At 41.6% G+C, this 20,561-nt stretch overlaps 1 protein-coding gene and 1 pseudogene across 1 annotated transcript in view; both read right to left on the bottom strand.

The window, feature by feature from the left end:
* LOC141118317 (vomeronasal type-2 receptor 26-like) overlaps positions 1–20,561 on the bottom strand; it is a 153,674-nt gene that overhangs the window by 46,940 nt on the left and 86,173 nt on the right. Inside the window, exons 3-4 of the mRNA XM_073612014.1 lie at positions 17,000–17,285; positions 16,235–16,731 (exon numbers count right to left, since the gene is read on the bottom strand). Of these exons, the coding sequence (XP_073468115.1) occupies positions 16,235–16,731; positions 17,000–17,285 (783 nt within the window). The remainder of the gene's footprint in view (positions 1–16,234; positions 16,732–16,999; positions 17,286–20,561) is intronic.
* On the bottom strand, positions 553–1,920 carry LOC141109834 (aspartate aminotransferase, mitochondrial pseudogene; annotated as a pseudogene).

Genomic DNA, 20,561 nt, shown 5'->3' with positions numbered 1-20,561 from the left:
CCATTTTAGAATAATATGTATATGTGACGTCTATGAGAAGTTAAGTTTCAATTTCTTATAAATGATTTGATTTCCCAAAATGATGTACAAAGCCTTTTCCTGTTGTTAGTTTCTATATGAGTTATTAATATTCTATTTTTGCTTGTTTTAAAACATCCTGTATGTCTGTATCCTTACCATATATTAATGAAAGGTTGGACTTTTGTTGTGATGTCATTCTCATTATATTAGTGGAAACACGGAAATAAACTGGCAGACCATTTTGAGAACTGCATGTATTTTTTTTTTTTTGAGATTTCCAGATGGACTTTATTGAAGCAAATACATTCAAAGCTCCCTCCTCCCATGCCTGTGCCCCGAGACCGGCAGATGGGGAGATGGGAGACTTCAGACTGAGGTCACATGATCTTTAAAAAGGTGAAGAAAATGGTTTTCTATGATCAGTGGACGCCTGCCATCTCATCAAATTTGGCTTCATCTTCCAGAGCTACAAGGTCAATCTCACACACAGGGAACACGGGGGGGGGGGTCAGTAACAGTTCTAGGGGGATGAAAAGTGCTAATTATGGAGGGTGTAAAGTTCTCTGCACTCCAGACAGGACAACAGGGAAAAGTGCTTTGGATGAAGGTTCCTTCCTCTTTATTTGGTGACCTGGTGGATGGCGTGTGCCAAATCGCCGACATTTCCTGAAGTGACACCAGCTACAGAGATGAGGCCGTCCTTTGTCATGTAGATGGAGAATTCTTTTATCAGACGCTCCACCTACTCTGGGCGCAGGCCGGTGAAGCAGAACATGCTGATCTGGTCACTGATGTGCTGCCAGCTGTGAATGGAGCCCTCCTTCTTCAGGTTTGACACCAGTTGCTCTCGCATGCTGATGATGCGATTAGCCATCCCCTTTATCTCCTGCAACCACTCGCTGTGCAGCTCTGGCTGATTCAAGATTGCTGCTGCTATTCTTGCCCCATTCAGAGGAGGGTTGGAGTACAAGGGATGAATTAGGATCTTCAGCTGAGACTCCACCCTTTTCGCTTCAGCAGCATCGCTGCACACTACAGTGAAAGCACCAACATGTTCACCGTAAAGCCCCATGTTGTTGGCATATGACTGGGACAACACCACATTATGACCCTCCTGGATGAAATGGCGCACAGCCCAAGCATCCCTATCTGTGTCTCCACTGGCAAAGCCTTGGTAAGCCATATCGAAGAACGGGAAGAGGCAGTGGCTCTTGACGATGGCAGCAATCTCCTTCCACTGCTCCTTGCGAGGATCCACTCCGGTGGGGTTGTGAGCGCAGGCGTGGAACAGAATGATGCTCTGTTCTGGGATTTTAGAGATATCAGCCAGAGCACCAGCAACGTCAAACCCACAGGTCTTTGGATCATAATAGGCATAACCTTTGACCTCCAGCCCAGCATCCCGGAAGATGGGAGTGTGGTTACCCCAGGACGGTTTGGGCAGATACACATCACGGCTGAACTTGTAGAATCTTTGCAGGAAGTTGGCTCCAACCCGCAGAGATCCGGTTCCGGAGGTGGTCTGCACTGTGATATACCGGCCAGACTGAACCACCTCTGAGTTGTCCCCAAGTGCCAAGTGAGCCGATGCCCGGGCAAAGTCCGCCAGTCCTCCAATAGGCAGGTACTCTTTGTCCAGATTTTTGGCTGCCAGCTGAGCCTCCGCCTTCCGCACGCTACTCAGGACAAAGGGTTTGCCGTTGTCATCTCGGTACACTCCGACTCCCAGATTCATCTTCTTGGGGTTGGTGTCCTTCCTGAAAGCTTCAGTCACCCCTAGGATGGGATCGGGGGGGCCCATCTCCACATGAGACCACCATGAGCTGGCTCTGGCCCCGAGGGCCCCCAGGCTGGGCCGGAAACGAAGAGATGTCTGCAGAGCCATGACTGAGGAGACACTGCATGTATTGACTGCGTGTCATAACTTCTTATCAAAGTGGTCTCCAGGCCTGATTGGGTTTGAAGGAACACTCTAGGCAGGATATCATATGAGGGTTCATTTGCTCCAAAAACATCAGTACACCCCATCACTGCAATCTTGTACTAAACTTGGCCACCAGAAGGAATGAAGGGCTAACTGAGCAGTTTTATGCTCTCCGAAGTGTCTTGCCAGGGGCTGATCATGGCACATGTAGAATACTACTGTGTGTAACTCTTGGTGTTGAGTTATTCACTTTACGGTCAACACAGAGGACAAGGGGGCACTCTTTACGACTGGAGGAAAAGAGATTTCATCTCCAAATACGGAAAGGTTTCTTCACAGTAAGAGCTGTGAAAATGTGGAATAGACTCCCTCCAGAGGTGGTTCTGGCCAGCTCAGTGGATTGCTTTAAGAAAGGCCTGGATACTTTCCTAAATGTACATAATATAACTGGGTACTGACATTTATAGGTAAAGTTGATCCAGGGAAAATCCGATTGCCTCTCTGGGATCAGGAAGGAATTTTTTCCCCTGCTGTAGCAAATTGGAGCATGCTCTGCTGGGGTTTTTTGCCTTCCTCTGGATCAACTGTGGGTATAGTATTGGGTATATTGGATTGTACGTTTTTTTTTTTTTTTTTTTTTTTTTTATGGTTGGACTGGATGGACTTGTGTCTTTTTTCAACCTGACTAACTATGTAATTATGTAACTGTTCCGGAATAAAGATCTGCTCACCATGAAAGTAGAGACCCTCTTTAAGCTGGAGGTGAAGTTCAAGAGGAGGAGGATGATCCAGGACTGCTGTCTTGACTTGGGAAATGAGATTAGTCTGTAACAAAAGAAAATTCTTAGCAGTCAAAATGGTATCAGGTTCAGAGAGTACTTGGGTGTTTTGGAACATGCGTGAAAGGGCATCCGGCTTCCCATTCTTGGATCTGGGCCTGTAGGTAATGTGGAAGCAGAATCTTGCAAAAATTTGGACCCATCTGTCCTGGCGGGGTCTTAACCTTTTGGCTGCTCTCAGGTATTCAAGATTCTTGTGATCGGTAAATACAAGAATAGGGTATACACACCCCTCAAGCATGTAACGCCACTCTTCAAGGGCTGACTTAATGGCGAGTAATTCCCGATCACCAACATCGTAATTCCTTTCAGGGGCACTTAGCTTCCTGGAGAAGAAGGCAACAGGGTGAAGCAAAGATTTTGTCCCTTGTCGCTGAGACAGTATGGCTCCTACAGCAATTTCCAAGGCGTCAACCTCAAGGACATAGGGAAGAGCAGGATCTGGGTGCTTCAGAATGGGAGCAGTGGTGAACAGGCCCTTCAGTTTCTCAAATGCTGTTTGAGCTTCAGAGGTCCATGAGAAGGTTAGGTGTTGTTTGGTTAATTGGGTGATGGGTGAAATAATACTGGAAAAGTCTTTAATGAATTTCCTGTAGAAATTGGCAAACCCCACAAATCGCTGAACAAATTGGCAAACCCCACAAATTGGCCTGCCCCCACTTATCAGTGGGGGCAGGCCAATCAAGTACTGCTGACACCTTCTGTGGATCCATGGAAATCCCATCTGCAGAAATAATGAGGTCCAAGAACTGGATGATGCTTTTCTCAAACTCACATTTTTCGGCCTTGGCATAAAGGTGATGTTTCCTCAGTCTGTTTAATAACTTCTTTACATGGACCCGATGGGATTCTAGGGAAGTGGAAAAGATCAGGATGTCATCCAAATAAACAATCGTAAACAGATCAAGAAAGTTCCCGAAACACATCGTTTACAAAATGCAGGAAGGTGGCTGGCGCATTACAAAGTCCAAAGGGCATCACCAGGTACTCATAGTGCCCAAAACGAGACCTGAATGCTGTCTTCCACTCATCACCTTCCCTTATTCTGATCAAGTTGTAGGCTCCCCTTAGGTCTAACTTGGAAAATACACGGGCCTCTTAAAGGCTCTGGAACAACTCTGGGATAAGGGGCAAGGGATACCAGTTCTTAATGGTCACCTTATTTAAGTTCCGAGTGGTCCTTCTTCTCAACAAAGAATATTCCCGCACCAGCAGGGGAAGAGGATGGCCGGATAAACCCCTTGTCGAGGTTTTTGTTAATATATTTCTGCAGTTTCTCTAGTTCAAGCTCAGAGAGTGGGTAGATCCTGCCAAAGGGAATTTCAGCTCCAGGTAAGAGTTCGATGGGACAATCGTAAGGTCTGTGGGGTGGAAGAGTGTCAGCATTTTTTTTTTTTTTATTAAAAACATCCAGGAACTCATGATAAACAGAAGGCACAACTTTCAATGTTTCAGAATCCATATCAATGCAGAGGACGGAATCTTCAGGACTGGATATAGGAGGAAGGCAAAATTCTCTGCAGTAGTTGGAATAAAAGACACCTCTCCAGTAGACCAGTTGATGAGGGGATTGTGTGCCTTTAACCAGAGCTGACTAAGAATTACGGGAAATAGAGGAGAAGAAATGACGTCCAACCGTAAGAGTTCCCGATGCCCACAAGCTGAGATGCACAGGATGGGTTCAGTCTATGAGGTGACAGGTCCTGATTTGATGTTAGAACCATCTGCCAAGTGAAGCGTGAAACTGTTTCTTTTGGCACACAGGGGCGGGTTATGCAGGGTTGCGAAGGAAGAGTCCACAAAACAACTACAGGCCCCTGAGTACACAATAGCAGAAACAGAGAGAGTTCTTCCATCTAACTGAAAAGAGACTGGCAGCAGGATGTGGTTCTGGCTGGAGTTCAATGCGGCAACTGCAGGAGGAGGAGCTCTCCTATGATGTTTATTATAGCGACGTTGGGCCCGTTCTTGTTTAGTCAGAGGAGGCCTTGGAAAACTGGCACGAGGAACCTCCTTGACGTCAGAAGAATCTTCAGGCAAGGCAGAAGCAGGTGGAAGGTCCATGGAGCAAACAGGCATAAGGTGAGGATTCCCGGCATTTTCGAACTTCCTTTCCCACAGGCGGCGGTCAATTTGAATACAAAGAGAGATTAAGTCATTCAGAGAGGTGGGGGTTTTCACCCTGGCAAGCTCATCCTTGATCCCTGGCGAAATTGGAAATGTAGGGCTAAGTTATTCCATTCTGTATCCGCACTCCACAGGAGAAAGTCAGAGACGTAGTCCTCCACAGGCCTGGGGCTCTGTTGCAGGTGGCTTAATGATGTTTTAACAGTCTGATGACGAAAAGGGTCAGCATATAATTGGGCCATTGAAAAAAGTATGCAAAACACTGCGCTAACTACATGTAAAAAGGAAAAGGAAAAAGCAGCTACATACGTTGTGGCAAAAAACAATGCAATGGGAGGTGAGAAAATGTAGCGCTAGGTACATAAGTGAATATTAAATGATAAAAACCGAAGGTGAAATCAAGTCCATAAGTCCTTGAACTAGATAATAAGTAATATTGTATATCAGATCATAAAGTCTAAACCAAAAATAGTGAAGTGATGAAGTGTCCAATTGTGCCAGAACAAAGAAATGGCCACTCATGGATGGTGGATATCCAAAAAAACTGGCAGGGATGATATTTATCCATAGGTAAGATCAACATCAATTATACTCAGCATCAATGGATAAGTAAAAGATGGGTACTCTTACTGAATCTGGTGGACTCCCCTGTCAGCGACATGGAGTCCACAAGGCAATGAGCCCAACGGGGCAGATGGAGGGGTATCCCAGAAGATGAAACTTGCGAGATGGACTCAACCGGACATCCAGGGGTCATCAAGGCAGGTCATCACAGTTAGAACTCCGAATCAAAATCTTGAAGGCAAGATGTGCCACAGATGGCTTACATTGGACAATAGCTCTCATCCAGGCAGTATGTGAAAAGATAATTAAAACTGGAATGGATAGTCAGCCAAGCCAGAAGTCAGGGATCAATGTAGTGGAACAGCAAGCGGGATCTGGACCCAAAAGGGATGTCAGCAAAGCAAGTCTTGAACAAGATCGCAGAAGAACATATATGTGATGCCTTCGCCTTGGTCAACATCACATATATGTTCAAGATTTTGATCCGGAGTTCCAACTGTGATGACCTGCCTTGATGACCCCTGGATGTCTGGTTGAGTCCATCTCGCAAGTTTCATCTTCTGGGATACCCCTCCATCTGCCCCGTTGGGCTCATTGCCTTGTTGACTCCATGTCGCTGACAGGGGAGTCCACCAGATTCGGTAAGTGTACCCATCTTTTACTTATCCATTGATGCTGAGTATCATTGATGTCAATCTTACCTACGGATCAATATCATCCCTGCCAGTTTTTTTGGATATCCACCATCCATGAGTGGCCGTTTCTGTGTTCTGGCACAATTGGACACTTCATCACTTCACTATTTTTGGTTTAGACTTTATGATCTGATATACAATATTACTTATTATGTAGTTCAAGGACTTATGGACTTGATTTCACCTTCGGTTTTTATCATTTAATGTTCACTTATGTACCTAGCGCTACATTTTCTCACCTCCTATAATTGGGCCATGGCAACAAAGAAGGAGTTGACTGAAGCCAGGACAGGGTCATGCTGTTCTCAAAGCTGAAAAGCCTAGGCTTGGGGTTCCTCTAGCAGCAAGGAGATGATAAATCCCACCTTCACTTCTTCAGTAGAAAATGTGTGAGGAAGCAAGGAGAAGTACAGTTCACAGGAATTCTGGAAAGTCCTGAACTTTCTACGGTTTCCAGACGAGGTCGGCCTCTCTTGTATCTCCAGCCCGGGTCCCACTGAGAGTGGAGCAGAAGGAGCCAAGGGCCAGGAGGAACATGAGTGCCTGCAGATGAAGACCCGGAGACCTGTTGCAGGAAGTCGCAGCTAGTAGCAGAGCTGTAGTTGCAGCAGCTCTGAGCCAAGCAGGAGGCAGGAGCGAGGTCATAGGAGAAGCTGGGTTTGTTAACAGAGAGGCAGCACGGTAACAGGACATCAGGCAAAGGCAAGGTCAGATGAGGAGCCGGGATCAGGAGCCAGGAATCAAGTAAATATAGTCCAGGAGCAGGGTCAGAGGAGAGCTGGGATCAAAGCCAGAGATCAGACAAACAGGATCCAGAAGCAGGATCAAACAGGAGCCAAGGTCAGCCACGGGTATTCAGACAGGACTCACAGGTTCAAGGTAACAGGAGCACAGCTGAAAGACCAGTCAGCACAGAACAGTGGTTAGAGAACTCCTTAAATAGGTCGTCTGGCGCCAATTGGCACCAGGGATGCGCTCCTGCACGTGCACGCCGATCGCCGCGCATGCGCATGAACGCGCACAGGTGTTCATAGTCTCCCGTGCGCATGCACATGCGCATAAGCGCACACAGGTGTTCATAGTCTCCCGTGCGCACGCGCCAGACGATTACCACTGGTTTCCTTATACTTTCATAAAATTTTGCAAAAAGTAATTTTTGTTCAAAAATCTGGGCCTAAATTTATACTGCTACATATATTTTAACCCAAATTAGTGGATATTATTTAGTCTGTGTGAAAATTGTAGAGTCTACAAGCTATGGTGCAAATCATAAAAATGTGATCACACCTGATGTACTGACGGCCTATCTTATTTCTTGAGGCCTTGAAATGTCAGGACAGTACAAATACATCCCAAATGACCCCTTTTTGGAAAGTAGACAGTCCAAAGTATTTAGTAAGAGGCATGGTGAGTTTTTGAAGTTGTATTTTTTTCCCTCAATTCTTGGGAAAATGAAGAAATTATTATTTTATTTTTTATACAAGTTATTTCTCTCACATACAGCATATGCATACCTCCAATTACACCCCAAAATACATTCTGCTACTCCTCCTAAGTATGGTGATACCACATGTGTGAGACTTTTTCACAGCCTGGCCACATAGAAAGGCCCAACACGCAGGGAGCACCATCAGGCGTTCTAGGAGCATAAATTACACATCTAATTTCATTCCTACCTATTACACTTTTGAAGGTCCTGGAGCACCAGGACAGTGTAATTACCCACCCAATTTTGGAAAGAAAATACCCCAACGTTTATTCTATGAGGCATGGCCTTTCACAAGGTGCAGGCGCACAAAACATGTCGTCATTGTGATGGGACTCCTCTCACCAGCTCGCCCCACAAGTGCCCCTAATATCAGTGATATAGGTGCATTGAAATATCTGGACTGCCGCACTCCGGATTGGAATAATAAAGGTAAAATCTTCTTTATTGAAAAAATGACATGGTATAAAATGCATACATTGCTCTGTTGAAGTGATACAGCATAACCCCTGACGCGTTTCACGCTTCCATAGAGCGCTTACTCATAGCTGGTTTGTACAACAATGAAAGTCACTTATATACACATTGTACGTCTCACACATGACCCCATACTGATTGTATAACTCTAAACAGCTGATCGTTAGATTGTATGGCCTCTTAACATAGAGTTAATTGGGTGTGTGTTTTATGGTGGAGTGTTTATCGAAGACGTGAATGTGCAGACAAGATGTTTCTATAGACAATAAAAAAAATATCCATAAATAAAAAGTTTATATTGCTTTTAAAAGTCTTTTGAAGAAGGAAAGTTAGGAAGATATAAAGTTTCCTTTCTTTCCACGGGACTGAGATAGGTGCTAAAACTAGCGCTTAGACGTATAAACATGTAAACCATTATATAAATGAATGCAGGTATATATGAGCCATATGGCCCAGCAGCCACGGCATAGTGTGAAAGATATCATATGTCTGCTCAGTTTACAAAAAAATTTTTTATATATAAATGAGAATATTGTAAAGGTTATTATGAGGAGACACTATGAAAAACCACTGTGTTTTGTAAACGATAAAGTCTTACATGTGAGGATCTGTGACAGTGTTTGCATGACTTTCAAATTTCATGACTTTATGTGAACTCTACCGGATTTGAAATGCAAACAAAGTGTATGCATATATGGTGTGTGGGTGCTTTTTTAATAATTTGAACTCCACAAGGAAAAAAAAAATATATATATATATATATTTTATAAATGCATGTATATGTGCATTTATGTGTATCATAAATATAAAAGGTGAAAATGAAAAATAAAGTGGAGATCAACATAAAACGTGAAGGGGGCATGTGTATATATATATATATATCTATCATCGTGAAAGTATATATAGAATATATATAAAATGAAACAAAGTGGAAACTAAACCATGTGTTTGTGGCTTGACTAAAAAACACGATCAATAAATGGTCTATGTCTGAGTGTATGTTTCCCATGCAATCTCCTACACATATACCTGTCGAGCTTGTGATACGCATACAGGAAATAAATGGTAATAAAATATATCATGCACCAATAATTCTGTGGCTCAAACTCTCAAAAATATATGTCTTTGAAAGCATATGTTTATCAAACTGGTAACATTCACTGTGGTTAAACAAAAAAATGGGCGTTTACTAAGCGTGTTGTTTTAAAGCAATCTCATCTCTTGGTGTGCCGTCTTCATGTGTATGGGCAGAACTATATGAGATAAAGAAGATTAATGTTACGTCTAAATGTGTTATCGTCCCTCTCATCCATCCGGAGTATGGTACTTAAAATACACATATTTCTAAGTAAATACCAATTCAAGTGGATGAGTGACTAGATAGACATGTGGACGGTCTATCTCCTTGCTCGCTGCAACCCCTGGTATGGGATGGTGTGTATATAGGCCCCCTAAAGGTGAAAAATGGACTTATGCGTTCAAAATCGTGAGGGCTATTCCTATAAATTAGGTGTTGTACCTTGCTTACAGCAACCGTTGGACAATGGTGTCCGATTGGAGATGAAGAATAAATAACTAACTAAACAGACAAACCAAAAGTTAGTAAATATAACCCATAATGTCCTTTTGGTATGAATGTATAGATATATCCCCAATCGTTCATCCATGTAAAGAAATAAATACAAGAACCTCATCAAGGTTCTGTTTTGAAGAGAGGAAAAGAAGGAATATTTCAGCCAGACTATATGTAGCCAAGCTCTTGGATAGTTGCAATTTAAGCGATTTTTTTGATAGAGGTTTGTGGATAAATGGATGGCTAAAGGGAGAGGTGAGAGGACAGGGGTATAGATATATTGCTAGACATGTCTTTCAGAAATATTATTCGTAAAAATGTGAAACGTCCCACTCAAAGTTTAACCCCCGTGGGATTCTAGTGTCTAATGAGAATATCCAAAGGACTTCTCGTTTACACAAAATCTGGAATCTGTCTCCTCCCCTCACTGGTGTCCTGATTTTCTCAATCCCTTGGATAACTAAACTGGAGGTGTTTTTGTGGTGTGTGAAAATCCAGTGTTTTGATACATTTGTTAAAATCTCTTTCTCAATATTATACAGGTGATCATGTAGCCTATCCCTGAGACGTCGTGTTGTACGTCCAACATATTGTACCTGGCAGCTGGTGCATGTAATGACATACACCACAAATTTGGTGTTGCAGTTTATAAAAGCGGGGATCAAAAATTCTTTTTGGCTGCTGCATGATCTTATGTATTGGCTGGTTTTGATGTACCCGCAATAATTGCAGGTTTTTATTCCACATTTGAAATTGCCTGTCAAATTAAGCCAATTTGTTTTAGTACGTTTGGTTGTAAATAGGCTGGGAGACAGTGAGCATCCCAGCGTGGGTGCTTTGCGAGAAACAACCTTGATCCCTTTGGAGAGGATGTTATTGTATATTGGGTCATTGTACAGTACCGGAAGATGTTTCACAATGATTTTCTTTATTATGTTGAATTCTGTACTGTATGAGGTGGAAAAGACTGGAGTCCTAGGGGATGTTTCTCTTTTATGTTGGGTTTTTCTATGTGGTTTCTTGTTTAGAAGCGTGGACCTTGGAATAGATTTTACTGTATTGAGTGCTTTTAATATAGATGCATCTTTGTAACCTCGAGTTTTAAACCTATGTGCCATTTGTTCGGCCTCTGCTTCAAAAACTTCAGGGGAACTACATAGATGCTTTAACCTCAAGAACTGGCTATATGGTATGCTTGTAATAGTGTGTTTAGGGTGTGCTGAATCAGCTCTGAGTAAAGTGTTGCCACTGAGAGGTTTTCTATACAAACTGGATTGGATGGTGTCCCCAGAGCCTGTCAGTTTCACATCCAGAAAGTCTATGGAGCTGACCTGCAGATTTCCAGTGAACTTCAAATTAAGTGGATTGTCATTAAAGTATGTAAGCCATCTGTCCAAATCTGCCTCTCCATCTGATGTAATGAACAATAAGTCGTCTATAAAGCGACAGAAAAAGATGGTGTCTTTACGGCGGGGACTATTTGGTCCAAAGATGGGGGACCTCTCCCACCAGCCCATATAAATATTGGCCAGTGAGGGGGAAAACTTGGCTCCCATGGAGGCCCCGCATTTCTGGAGAAAATAGTCCCCGTCGAACATAAAAAAATTGTGTGTTAAAAGGTACTCTAGAGCTTGCACAATAAACTACTGAAGTATCAGGGAAGCTTTACCTGTTTTTCTAAGAAAGTAAATGACTGCCTGAATCCCCAGGTGGTGTGGGATGCTATAGTATAAACTCATCACATCACAGCTGATCCATCTGAAGTTGTTTTCCCATTTGATGTTTTGGAGTTTATTTAGCAAATCATTTGTGTCTTTTATGTAACCAGGGAGACTAGTGGCTATTGGTTGTAGACGAGAGTCAACCCACTCCCCCAAGCGTTCATTTAAAGAGCCTATACCTGCCACTATAGGTCGTCCTGTAAGGGGATTTAACCCCTTGTGAATCTTTGGTAAATGATGGAACACTGGTGTTATGGGGTTTTCTGGAATGAGAAATTCTTTCTCCCTAGGGGTAAATATACCGACCTGTATAGCTCTGTCTATGAGTGTAGAGAGTTTGTTTTTGAAAGAAGTGGTGGGGTTGGAAGACAGTCTCTGGTACGTATGTTCATCAGTCAATTGGCGTAAGGCTTCACTTTTGTAAGCTTCTGCATCTAAGACTGCTACCATACCCCCCTTGTCTGCGTTCCTGATGACTATCTGGTCATCCATGTAGAGTCGGTTGAGCGCCTGTCTCTCCCTGGTGGTCAGATTGTCCTGTGCAAACTTGTTTTTATTACAACTGTGAGCCAGGTGTACCAGGTCTCCCTCTACCATTTTTTGGAATGTGTCAAGATCTTTGCCCCTGGCTGCCACCGGATAAAAATCTGATCTGCCCCTAGAGATATCAATGTGAACATCCGTGGGGTCCAGGGGGAAAGAATCTGACTCATGCGCCAAATCAGTCAAATCTTGTAAAGCACAATTGTCTACAAATAAAATAGGTGAAGACAAGGACTCACCTGTGTCACAGCTGTCTATGGACCCATTGAACTCATCTACTGTGCAATCAAAAAAATGTTTCCTAAGAGTAAGTGTCCTTGCAAATCTGTTAATGTCCAAGATCGTTTCAAAAAGATTGAAGTGTCTGGTCGGACAAAAATTCAGACCTTTTGCTAGGATGTCAATTTCTTCTGTGTTCAGTGGTCTCTTTGACAAGTTGATCACGCTATGTTTTACTTCCTCTGCGTTTTCTCTCGCAGTGTGTAGCGTGAGTTGCTCGTGGCGCCTATGTTTCCTACCGCCTCTTCTTGTCTTCTTGAAGATGACTTCTTTTTCTTTGTTGGTCTGGACCTGTGAGGGTTTCCAGAGGCTTGGCTTTTGGTAGATCTGATGGGCTCCGATGGAGTTAAAGATCTGTCCAGTGACGAGTTGGATGCGGTACGTGCTAGAGTGTTGTCAGCCGATTCTCCTTCATGATCGGAAAAACTCACTCGTTTGCCTCGATTTTTACGGAATTTGCTGGAATTATGAAATGACCTATTCCAGGTATAAACGCTGTTGCCTTGGTAGTCATCTTTATCTCGGGCCATTTTGCCCTTCTTGGTGTCAATTACTGCTTTTTCCATTCGGTCCAGTTTTCTATTTAGCTTTTCATCAAGTTCAGCAAAGCCTTTGGATGTTTGTGAGGTGGTGAGGTCTTTCTGTATTGCAGATATGTCTAGCTGTAATTTCTCTGTTTCCTTTTTCTTTGAGGCAATCAAAATTTCCATGAGTTTAAAGGAACAAGTATCTAGAGTGTCCGTCCACTCTTTTTTGAAATTTTCATCGAATAAATCCGAGGTGGGGAACTTTTTGATCCTTAGTCCTCGAGGAATGTGTAGTATTGATATATATTCCGTGAGAAAAGTTATGTCCCAATATGCTCTTATTTCTTTAGCCATCAATTGTTCCAATTTCCTAAAAAGCCTTATTAATTGTATCTCATCATCTTCCGACGATTGTAAGGTGTGTGCTTGCAATGGCTATCTTAAAGGATTATTGGATGGTGCTGTGAGCGTTCTGCTAAAAGCTGTTTCCACAACAGGCTCTTGCGTACTGATACGATCCATAATGGATATCCAATATGTTCTCTCACTCTGAACTAGGAGTGGTTTTCCAGTATTCCAAGGTAATAATAAAATATATGTACCTTAATGATGCGGGGACATGGCCGAGCTGGTGGAGAGAAAATATGTAGCAAAAGTCCAGATGCTTGAAATAAACAGGTTGGTGACCACCGCTCCAGGTAACTGGGTTTGAATTTCCCATCCTCCGCTGGGTGAATTGTGAGAGCTCCAGGTGCTGGCGATTGCTATTCCAATGGTATAGGTGCAATGAAAAATCTGGACTGCCGCACTCCGGATTGGAATAATAAAGGTAAAATCTTCTTTATTGAAAAAATTACACGGTATAAAATGCGTACATTGCTCTGTTGAAGTGATACAGCATAACCTCTGACGCGTTTCACGCTCCCATAGAGTGCTTACTCATAGCTGGTTTGTACAACAATGAAAGTCACTTATATACACATTGTACGTCTCACACATGACCCCATACTGATTGTATAACTCTAAACAGCTGATCGTTAGATTGTATGGCCTCTTAACATAGAGTTAATTGGGTGTGTGTTTTATGGTGGAGTGTTTATTGAAGACGTGAATGTGCAGACAAGATGTTTCTATAGACAATACAAAAAATATCCATAAATAAAAAGTTTATATTGCTTTTAAAAGTCTTTTGAAGAAGGAAAGTTAGGAAGATATAAAGTTTCCTTTCTTTTCACGGGACTGAGATAGGTGCTAAAACTAGCGCTTAGACATATAAACATGTAAACAATTATATAAATGAATGCAGGTATATATGAGCCATATGGCCCAGCAGCCACGGCATAGTGTGAAAGATATCATTTGTCTGCTCCCTAATACCAGTGACTTCTGTCCGTAGTTCCATCTAGTGCTGCGATTGACGTCACGGCAAGTCGCCACAAACAGACGGCACCTCTACAGTCCCACGGCTTGTCTTCTATCCTTCTGGTTACATACACTGGTGCTGTAGTTCCCATGATGGCACCCCCAGCCCTCTGGGTGGCCCCATGGTATAGATCTATCACCCAGGAAACCAGTCTGAGGATTACCAGCTAGACACATCTCGGACCTTCTCTGTTGGATTACAGTGAGCAGGCTCAGCCACTCTGGTTGTTTTTATACATCTGACACTTGCCCTGGGGGAAGCTTTTTTAACATGTACTTACTTGAATAAACTTATGTTTTATAGAAGTTGATGTGTCATCAGGCTATGTATCCATCCCATCCCATCTATTCACAGACCAATACATTTGGATCTAAGTGCTAATTGAAATTATTTATTGCCGCTTCTTTTGAGTACTCTTTCCCAAGAGTTTTTTTTCCCAGCAGCTATGACCCATAAGACTGACATCTACAGTAAATCAACACTCTTATTGATTCACTTCAACAGGCGTCCAATCAATTTTTGTAGCTCTCTTCCATGGTGAGTGTTTGAAGTTGTAATTTTTTTCCCACAATTCTTGGGAAAATTAAGAAATTAATAATTTTTTTTTTTTTTACACAAAATTGTCATAATAACAAGTTATTTCTCACACACACAGCATATGCATACTTCCAATTACACCCCAAAATACATTCTGCTAATCTTCCCGAGTATGGTGATACCACATGTGTGAGACTTTTTCACAGCCTGGCCACATAGAAAGGCCCAACATGCAGAGAGTACCATCAGGCGTTCTAGGAGCATAAATTACACATCTAATTTCATTCCTACTTATTACACTTTTGAAGCACCAGGACAGTGTAAATACCCACAAAATTAATCAATTTTGGAAAGAAAACACCCCAACAATTATTCTATGAGGCATGGCCTGTACATAGGTACTCTGGTACTCTGGGTTTTCATTCCCTTTGCAGAGAAAAAAAAACATCACTTCCCCTCTGTCAGAATGGAGCTCTGCCTTGTTTACATAGCCAGAGTTGTATCCTGTGTGTCTTCCCAACGATTGGTGGGTGCCGGCAGACATTCATTGGTCAGCACCCGGTAATCGGCTTTTACTATGACTAATCACAGTAGAAGTGATGTGCATGCTCCAACTAGTCGGAAGGTCAGAATCACCTATATATTTATATATAGATGATTCTGCACAGAACGGCCTCCCTGTAGCAGTAAATCTGCTATGGGGTGGCAGTCATTAAGTGGTTAAAGCATAATATACTTAGGAATTTGCACAAGCAGCATACTGTATCATTACTTCATTATTTGAATAATTTCTTTCAGGATGCAGTCACTGTTTGGCCTACAATATTCTACTCGCCTCCTTCGATTTTTCAGTCAAAGTTTATCGAGTCGGGTGGTGCTGACATGGCAACCCACAGCTCAAATTTCAGTCTATTTCAGCTCTGGCTATCTTCTACTAAAAAGATATGTTTGGTTGGTGTCGCCCAGTGGAGCTATTATTCAGACATTGGCCAGAGTGGGACCTGCACTTAGTTACATATGATGAAAATTATACAATTTCCCTGTTCAGATATGAGATCACAAAGTCCACCAGAGAGAAGTCTCAGAACCAATTCCCTCTGCAGCCCTGAGATGTGGTCAAATGCCAAAAGCTGAAAAAACATAGATTTTTTTCCCCATGTCCCCTCCCCCAACTTTTCTTTTGAGATAAATAACACAATCATTAGTCTATCCCCTAATGTCAGCATGCTAGGTGTGGTCCTGGACTCTGACCTCTCTTTTTGACCCCCACATCCAATCACTGTCCAAACTTTGCTGCCTCAACCTCCATAATATCTCCAGAATACACCCCTTCTTTCCAATGTCACCACCAAGATACTATTTCCCTTGTTATCCCTCACTTTGACTATAGCAGCCTCCATGTCATTAGCCTACCTCTACACAGGTTATTCCATCTATAGTTCTGCTACTAGACTCATCTACCAACAAACCCAACAAATACATTTCAAACTAACTTTACCTGATTAAATCTGTTAATGTTAAAACGGTGATTAAACTTGTTGAAAATTTGTATAGCTTCAGCCATAGCTACTACTGCAATATACACTCGTAATGAGTCTCCAAAAATTATAAATTTGTCAATCATTTTAACACGCATTCTTAATACAATGTTGGTAGAATTAGAAACATTTTGGAAATTAATATTTTTTCCATTTTGAGTTGATGTTATATTGTGAAATGTAACGGTCAGTTCATCCATCAGCAGCTCAATTTGTGAATGTCTTGACAATAAATTGACACCAAACGGATTTTTATCTATATGAATTAGTGGATCAAAAATACTTAAAGACAAACTTGTTATAAAACCTATCAAAATAGTCATCCTCTTGATTTCTGCTAAAGTCCAGCCTGGGGGAAGGATAAGCATACCGTTTCTATTGATATCAGTGTATTCAGAAAGGTATTCCCGAGCATTGTTTGTAAAGGAACCACAAAGTATTAAAACTTTAAATCGTACTTTATTAAGGCTCGGTTCACACATGGGCGGCACGACTTGCAGGTCGCCTCAGCGAGGCGACCTGCAAACGACTGCCGGGGCGACTTGCGAGACGACTTCTGCATAGAAGTCTATGCAAGTCGCCCCAAGTCGCCCCCAAAGTAATACAGGAACCTTTTTCTAAGTCGGAGCGACTTGCGTCGCTCCGATTAGAACGGTTCCATAGCACAGAACGGGAGGCGACTTGTCAGGCGACTAGGTCGCCTGACAAGTCGCCCCAGTGTGAACCGAGCCTAAGTGTGTCTGTCCACTGATTTATTGTAGCAGAATTTTCAGTCATTCTTTTTTCAAAAGCCACACAAATCTCCTGGGAAGCCAAATGTCTTTTCAGAATTTGTGCTTCATTCTCTCCGGTATCATTGTCTGATAAAAGTATTCCAACCCAATTCCAGCCAAAATATTTCACTAGTTTGGCAATTGCTAAATAATGGACATGATCATTCTGAATGGTCCTGAAAACATGCGGGTAAAGGAGTCGGTCACTTAATGAGTAATCGCTGGCCCAATAGCTGATCTGAAAAGACAAGGATTAACTATAAATTATAATGTGACTATATTTGCAGATTACATTCATATCCATTGCCGCTAAAATGATCATTACAGACTGAACTGTACAAATATATAAAAATACAATTGATCTTTCTGATTAAATCAGCTAAATACCTTCCATGTGCATCAAAACAAAGATGTTCAAAGTCTTACAGAAACCGGAGTAGTCAAGCCTGGGCCCTGCCAGCATGCTGTAGAGAAGGATATTTGCTCTTTGTATTGTAACAGAGGTCTACCTGAAGACGTGTAATGTGCCCCCTGTTGTATCAGATTTATAGCTCTCCAATCCAACATCAAGGGTCATAAGAATTATATGCTAAAGCTTGGACTTATCAGTGGGTATGTTGGACCTCATACAGAGAACATTGACTCTTCTCTGCACCAGGCAGGCAGGGGACAGGCTTTCCTAGGCATTACTAAAACATTTAATGTGAAAATGGCTTAATGTAGCTTAACGTATAATTTTTTTTGGAGAGCTTAATGTGGCTTAACGTACAAAAAAGACCTTAAATGTTAACCAAATTCCCCCAAACTTCACACAATATAAGATTCTATCCATGCCAACATATTCTAAAAATTTCAGCTCATTTGGTTGATCACACCAAAAGTTATTCACATTAAGCTATATTTTACAATGCTAAGACATTTAATGTGAAAATGGCTTAATGTAGATTAATGTGTAATAAGTGGCTAAACCTCAATCAATTGCCCTGAAACTTTGCACAGCCTAAGATCTCTACTTCCCAAACCTATCCAAGAAGTTTCATGCGATTCAGTGCTCCACAAGGCAAACTAGGGACATTAAGCTTGTTTTTTGGAGAGCTTAACGTACAAAAAAGACCATACATGTTAACCAATTTCCCCAAAACTTCACACAATAGAAGAATCCATCCATGCCAACATATTCTGAAAATTTCAGCTCATTTAGTAAATCACACCAAAAGTTGTTCACATTAAGCTATATTTTACAATGCTAAAACGTTTAATGTAAAGAGCTTAATGTACCATAATGTGCCTTAACCTCAATCAATTGTCTTGAAACTTTGCACAGCCTAAGTTCTTAACTTCCCAAACCTATCCAAGAAGTTTCATGCGATTCGGTGTACCACAAGGCAAATGATGGACATTAAGCTTGTTTTTTGGAGAGCTTAATGTGGCTTAATGTACAAAAAAGACCTTAAATTTTAACCAATTTCCACCAAACTTCCCACAATAAAAGACTCTAGCCATGCCAACATATTCTAAAAATTTCAGCTCATTTGGTTGATCACACCAAAAGTTATTCACATTAAGCTATATTTTACAATGCTAAGACATTTAATGTGAAAATGGCTTAATGTAAATTAACGTGTAATAAGTGGCTAAACCTCAATCAATTGCCCTGAAACTTTGCACAGCCTAAGATCTCTACTTCCTAAACCTATCCAAGAAGTTTCATGCGATTCAGTGCTCCACAAGGCAAACTAGGGACATTAAGCTTGTTTTTTGGAGAGCTTAACGTACAAAAAAGACCATACATGTTAACCAATTTCCCCAAAACTTCACACAATAGAAGAATCCATCCATGCCAACATATTCTGAAAATTTCAGCTCATTTAGTAAATCACACCAAAAGTTGTTCACATTAACCTATATTTTACAATGCTAAAACGTTTAATGTAAAGAGCTTAACGTACCATAATGTGCCTTAACCTCAATCAATTGTCTTGAAACTTTGCAAAGCCTAAGTTTTCAACTTCCCAACTTCCCAAGAAGTTTCATGCGATTCGGTGTACCACAAGGCAAACTATGGACATTAAGCTTGTTTTTTGGAGAGCTTAATGTGGCTTAACGTACAAAAAAGACCTTAAATGTTAACCAATCTCCCCCACACTTCACACAATAGAAAACTCTATCCATGCCAACATATTCTGAAAATTTCAGCTCATTTGGTTAATCACACCAAAAGTTATTCACATTAAGCTATATTTTACAATGCTAAAACATTTAATGTGAAAATGGCTTAAAGTTGAGTTCCAACCATTTTACACAGTTCCTCACTCTGGTATCCCCTGTAAAAATCCTTTTCGCCATGGAAATTCTTTTTTTTTTTTTTTTTTTAAGGAAATACCTTAAATATCCTTTTTTCTACGGCATTTCTGGTAGTCCCTGCCGAGGCGATTACGTCACTAGGTGATTTGCAAGGGCCCCTGGGATAACGGCGTCATGTATCCTTGTGAATCGCCTAGTGACGAAATCTCACGATGATTGATGGAACGTCCGTCGTCGCCTCTATGGCAACATGTCAGGACTCAAGAAGAAGGAGCGCCGTGCGGTGGCATTACTGCGCAGGCACGAGATGTGGAGGTGCCTGCTGCACCGATTCCCGGAAATGGATAGAAGAGGGCTTCAGATGCCCACAGTGGAGATGGACACTGCCAGCTTCCGAGATCCAGATCTTTTTATTTATATTTGAATAGAAAAAAAGTGAGTACTAGAATAACACTATCTAAAGATTGCATATAAAGTGGATCAAGTTGAAGTGAAGTCTTAAAAAAAAATTGAATTGGGGGACTGGAACTCCGCTTTAATGTAGCTTAATGTAGATAAACATGTGATAAAGTGCCTACACCTCAATCAGTTGCCCTGAAATTTTGCACAGAGTAAGATCTCAACTTCCCAAATGTATCCTATAAGTTACATGTGATTCGGTGTTCCACAAGGCAAACAAGGGACATTAAGCTTGTTTTTGGAGAGCTTAATGTGGCTTAATGTACAAAAAAGACCTTAAATGTAAACAATTTTCCCCCAAACTTCATACAATAGAATACTATCCATGCCAACATACTCAGAACATTTCAGCTCATTTGTTAAATCACACCAAAAGTTATTCACATTAAGCTATATTTTAAAATCCCAAAACATGTGGCTCAGTGTAAAAAGAGCCTAATGTTCCATAATGTGCCTAAACTTTTATAAATTGTCTTGAAACTTTGCATAACCTACGTTTTCAACTTCCCAAACCTATCCTAGAAGAGTCATGGATTTTGCTCTCCCACAAAGAAAATTAAGGTGTTAAGCTTTTTTTGTGGGGGAGCTTAATGGGACTTAACTTACAATAAAGTGCCTAAACCTTAATCATTGCCTTGAAACTTTGCACAACCCAAGCTTTCAGCTTCCCCAAACCTATCCTAGATGTTTCATGGATTTTTGTTTTCCACAAAGAAGGTGAGTAAGCTTGTGAAGCCCCTACTACCTTTTG

Source organism: Aquarana catesbeiana, linkage group LG01 (genome assembly GCF_042186555.1).
Source record: "Aquarana catesbeiana isolate 2022-GZ linkage group LG01, ASM4218655v1, whole genome shotgun sequence".
Classification (NCBI taxonomy): Eukaryota; Metazoa; Chordata; class Amphibia; order Anura; family Ranidae; genus Aquarana; species Aquarana catesbeiana.
This window is presented reverse-complemented; position numbering and strand designations above follow the sequence as displayed.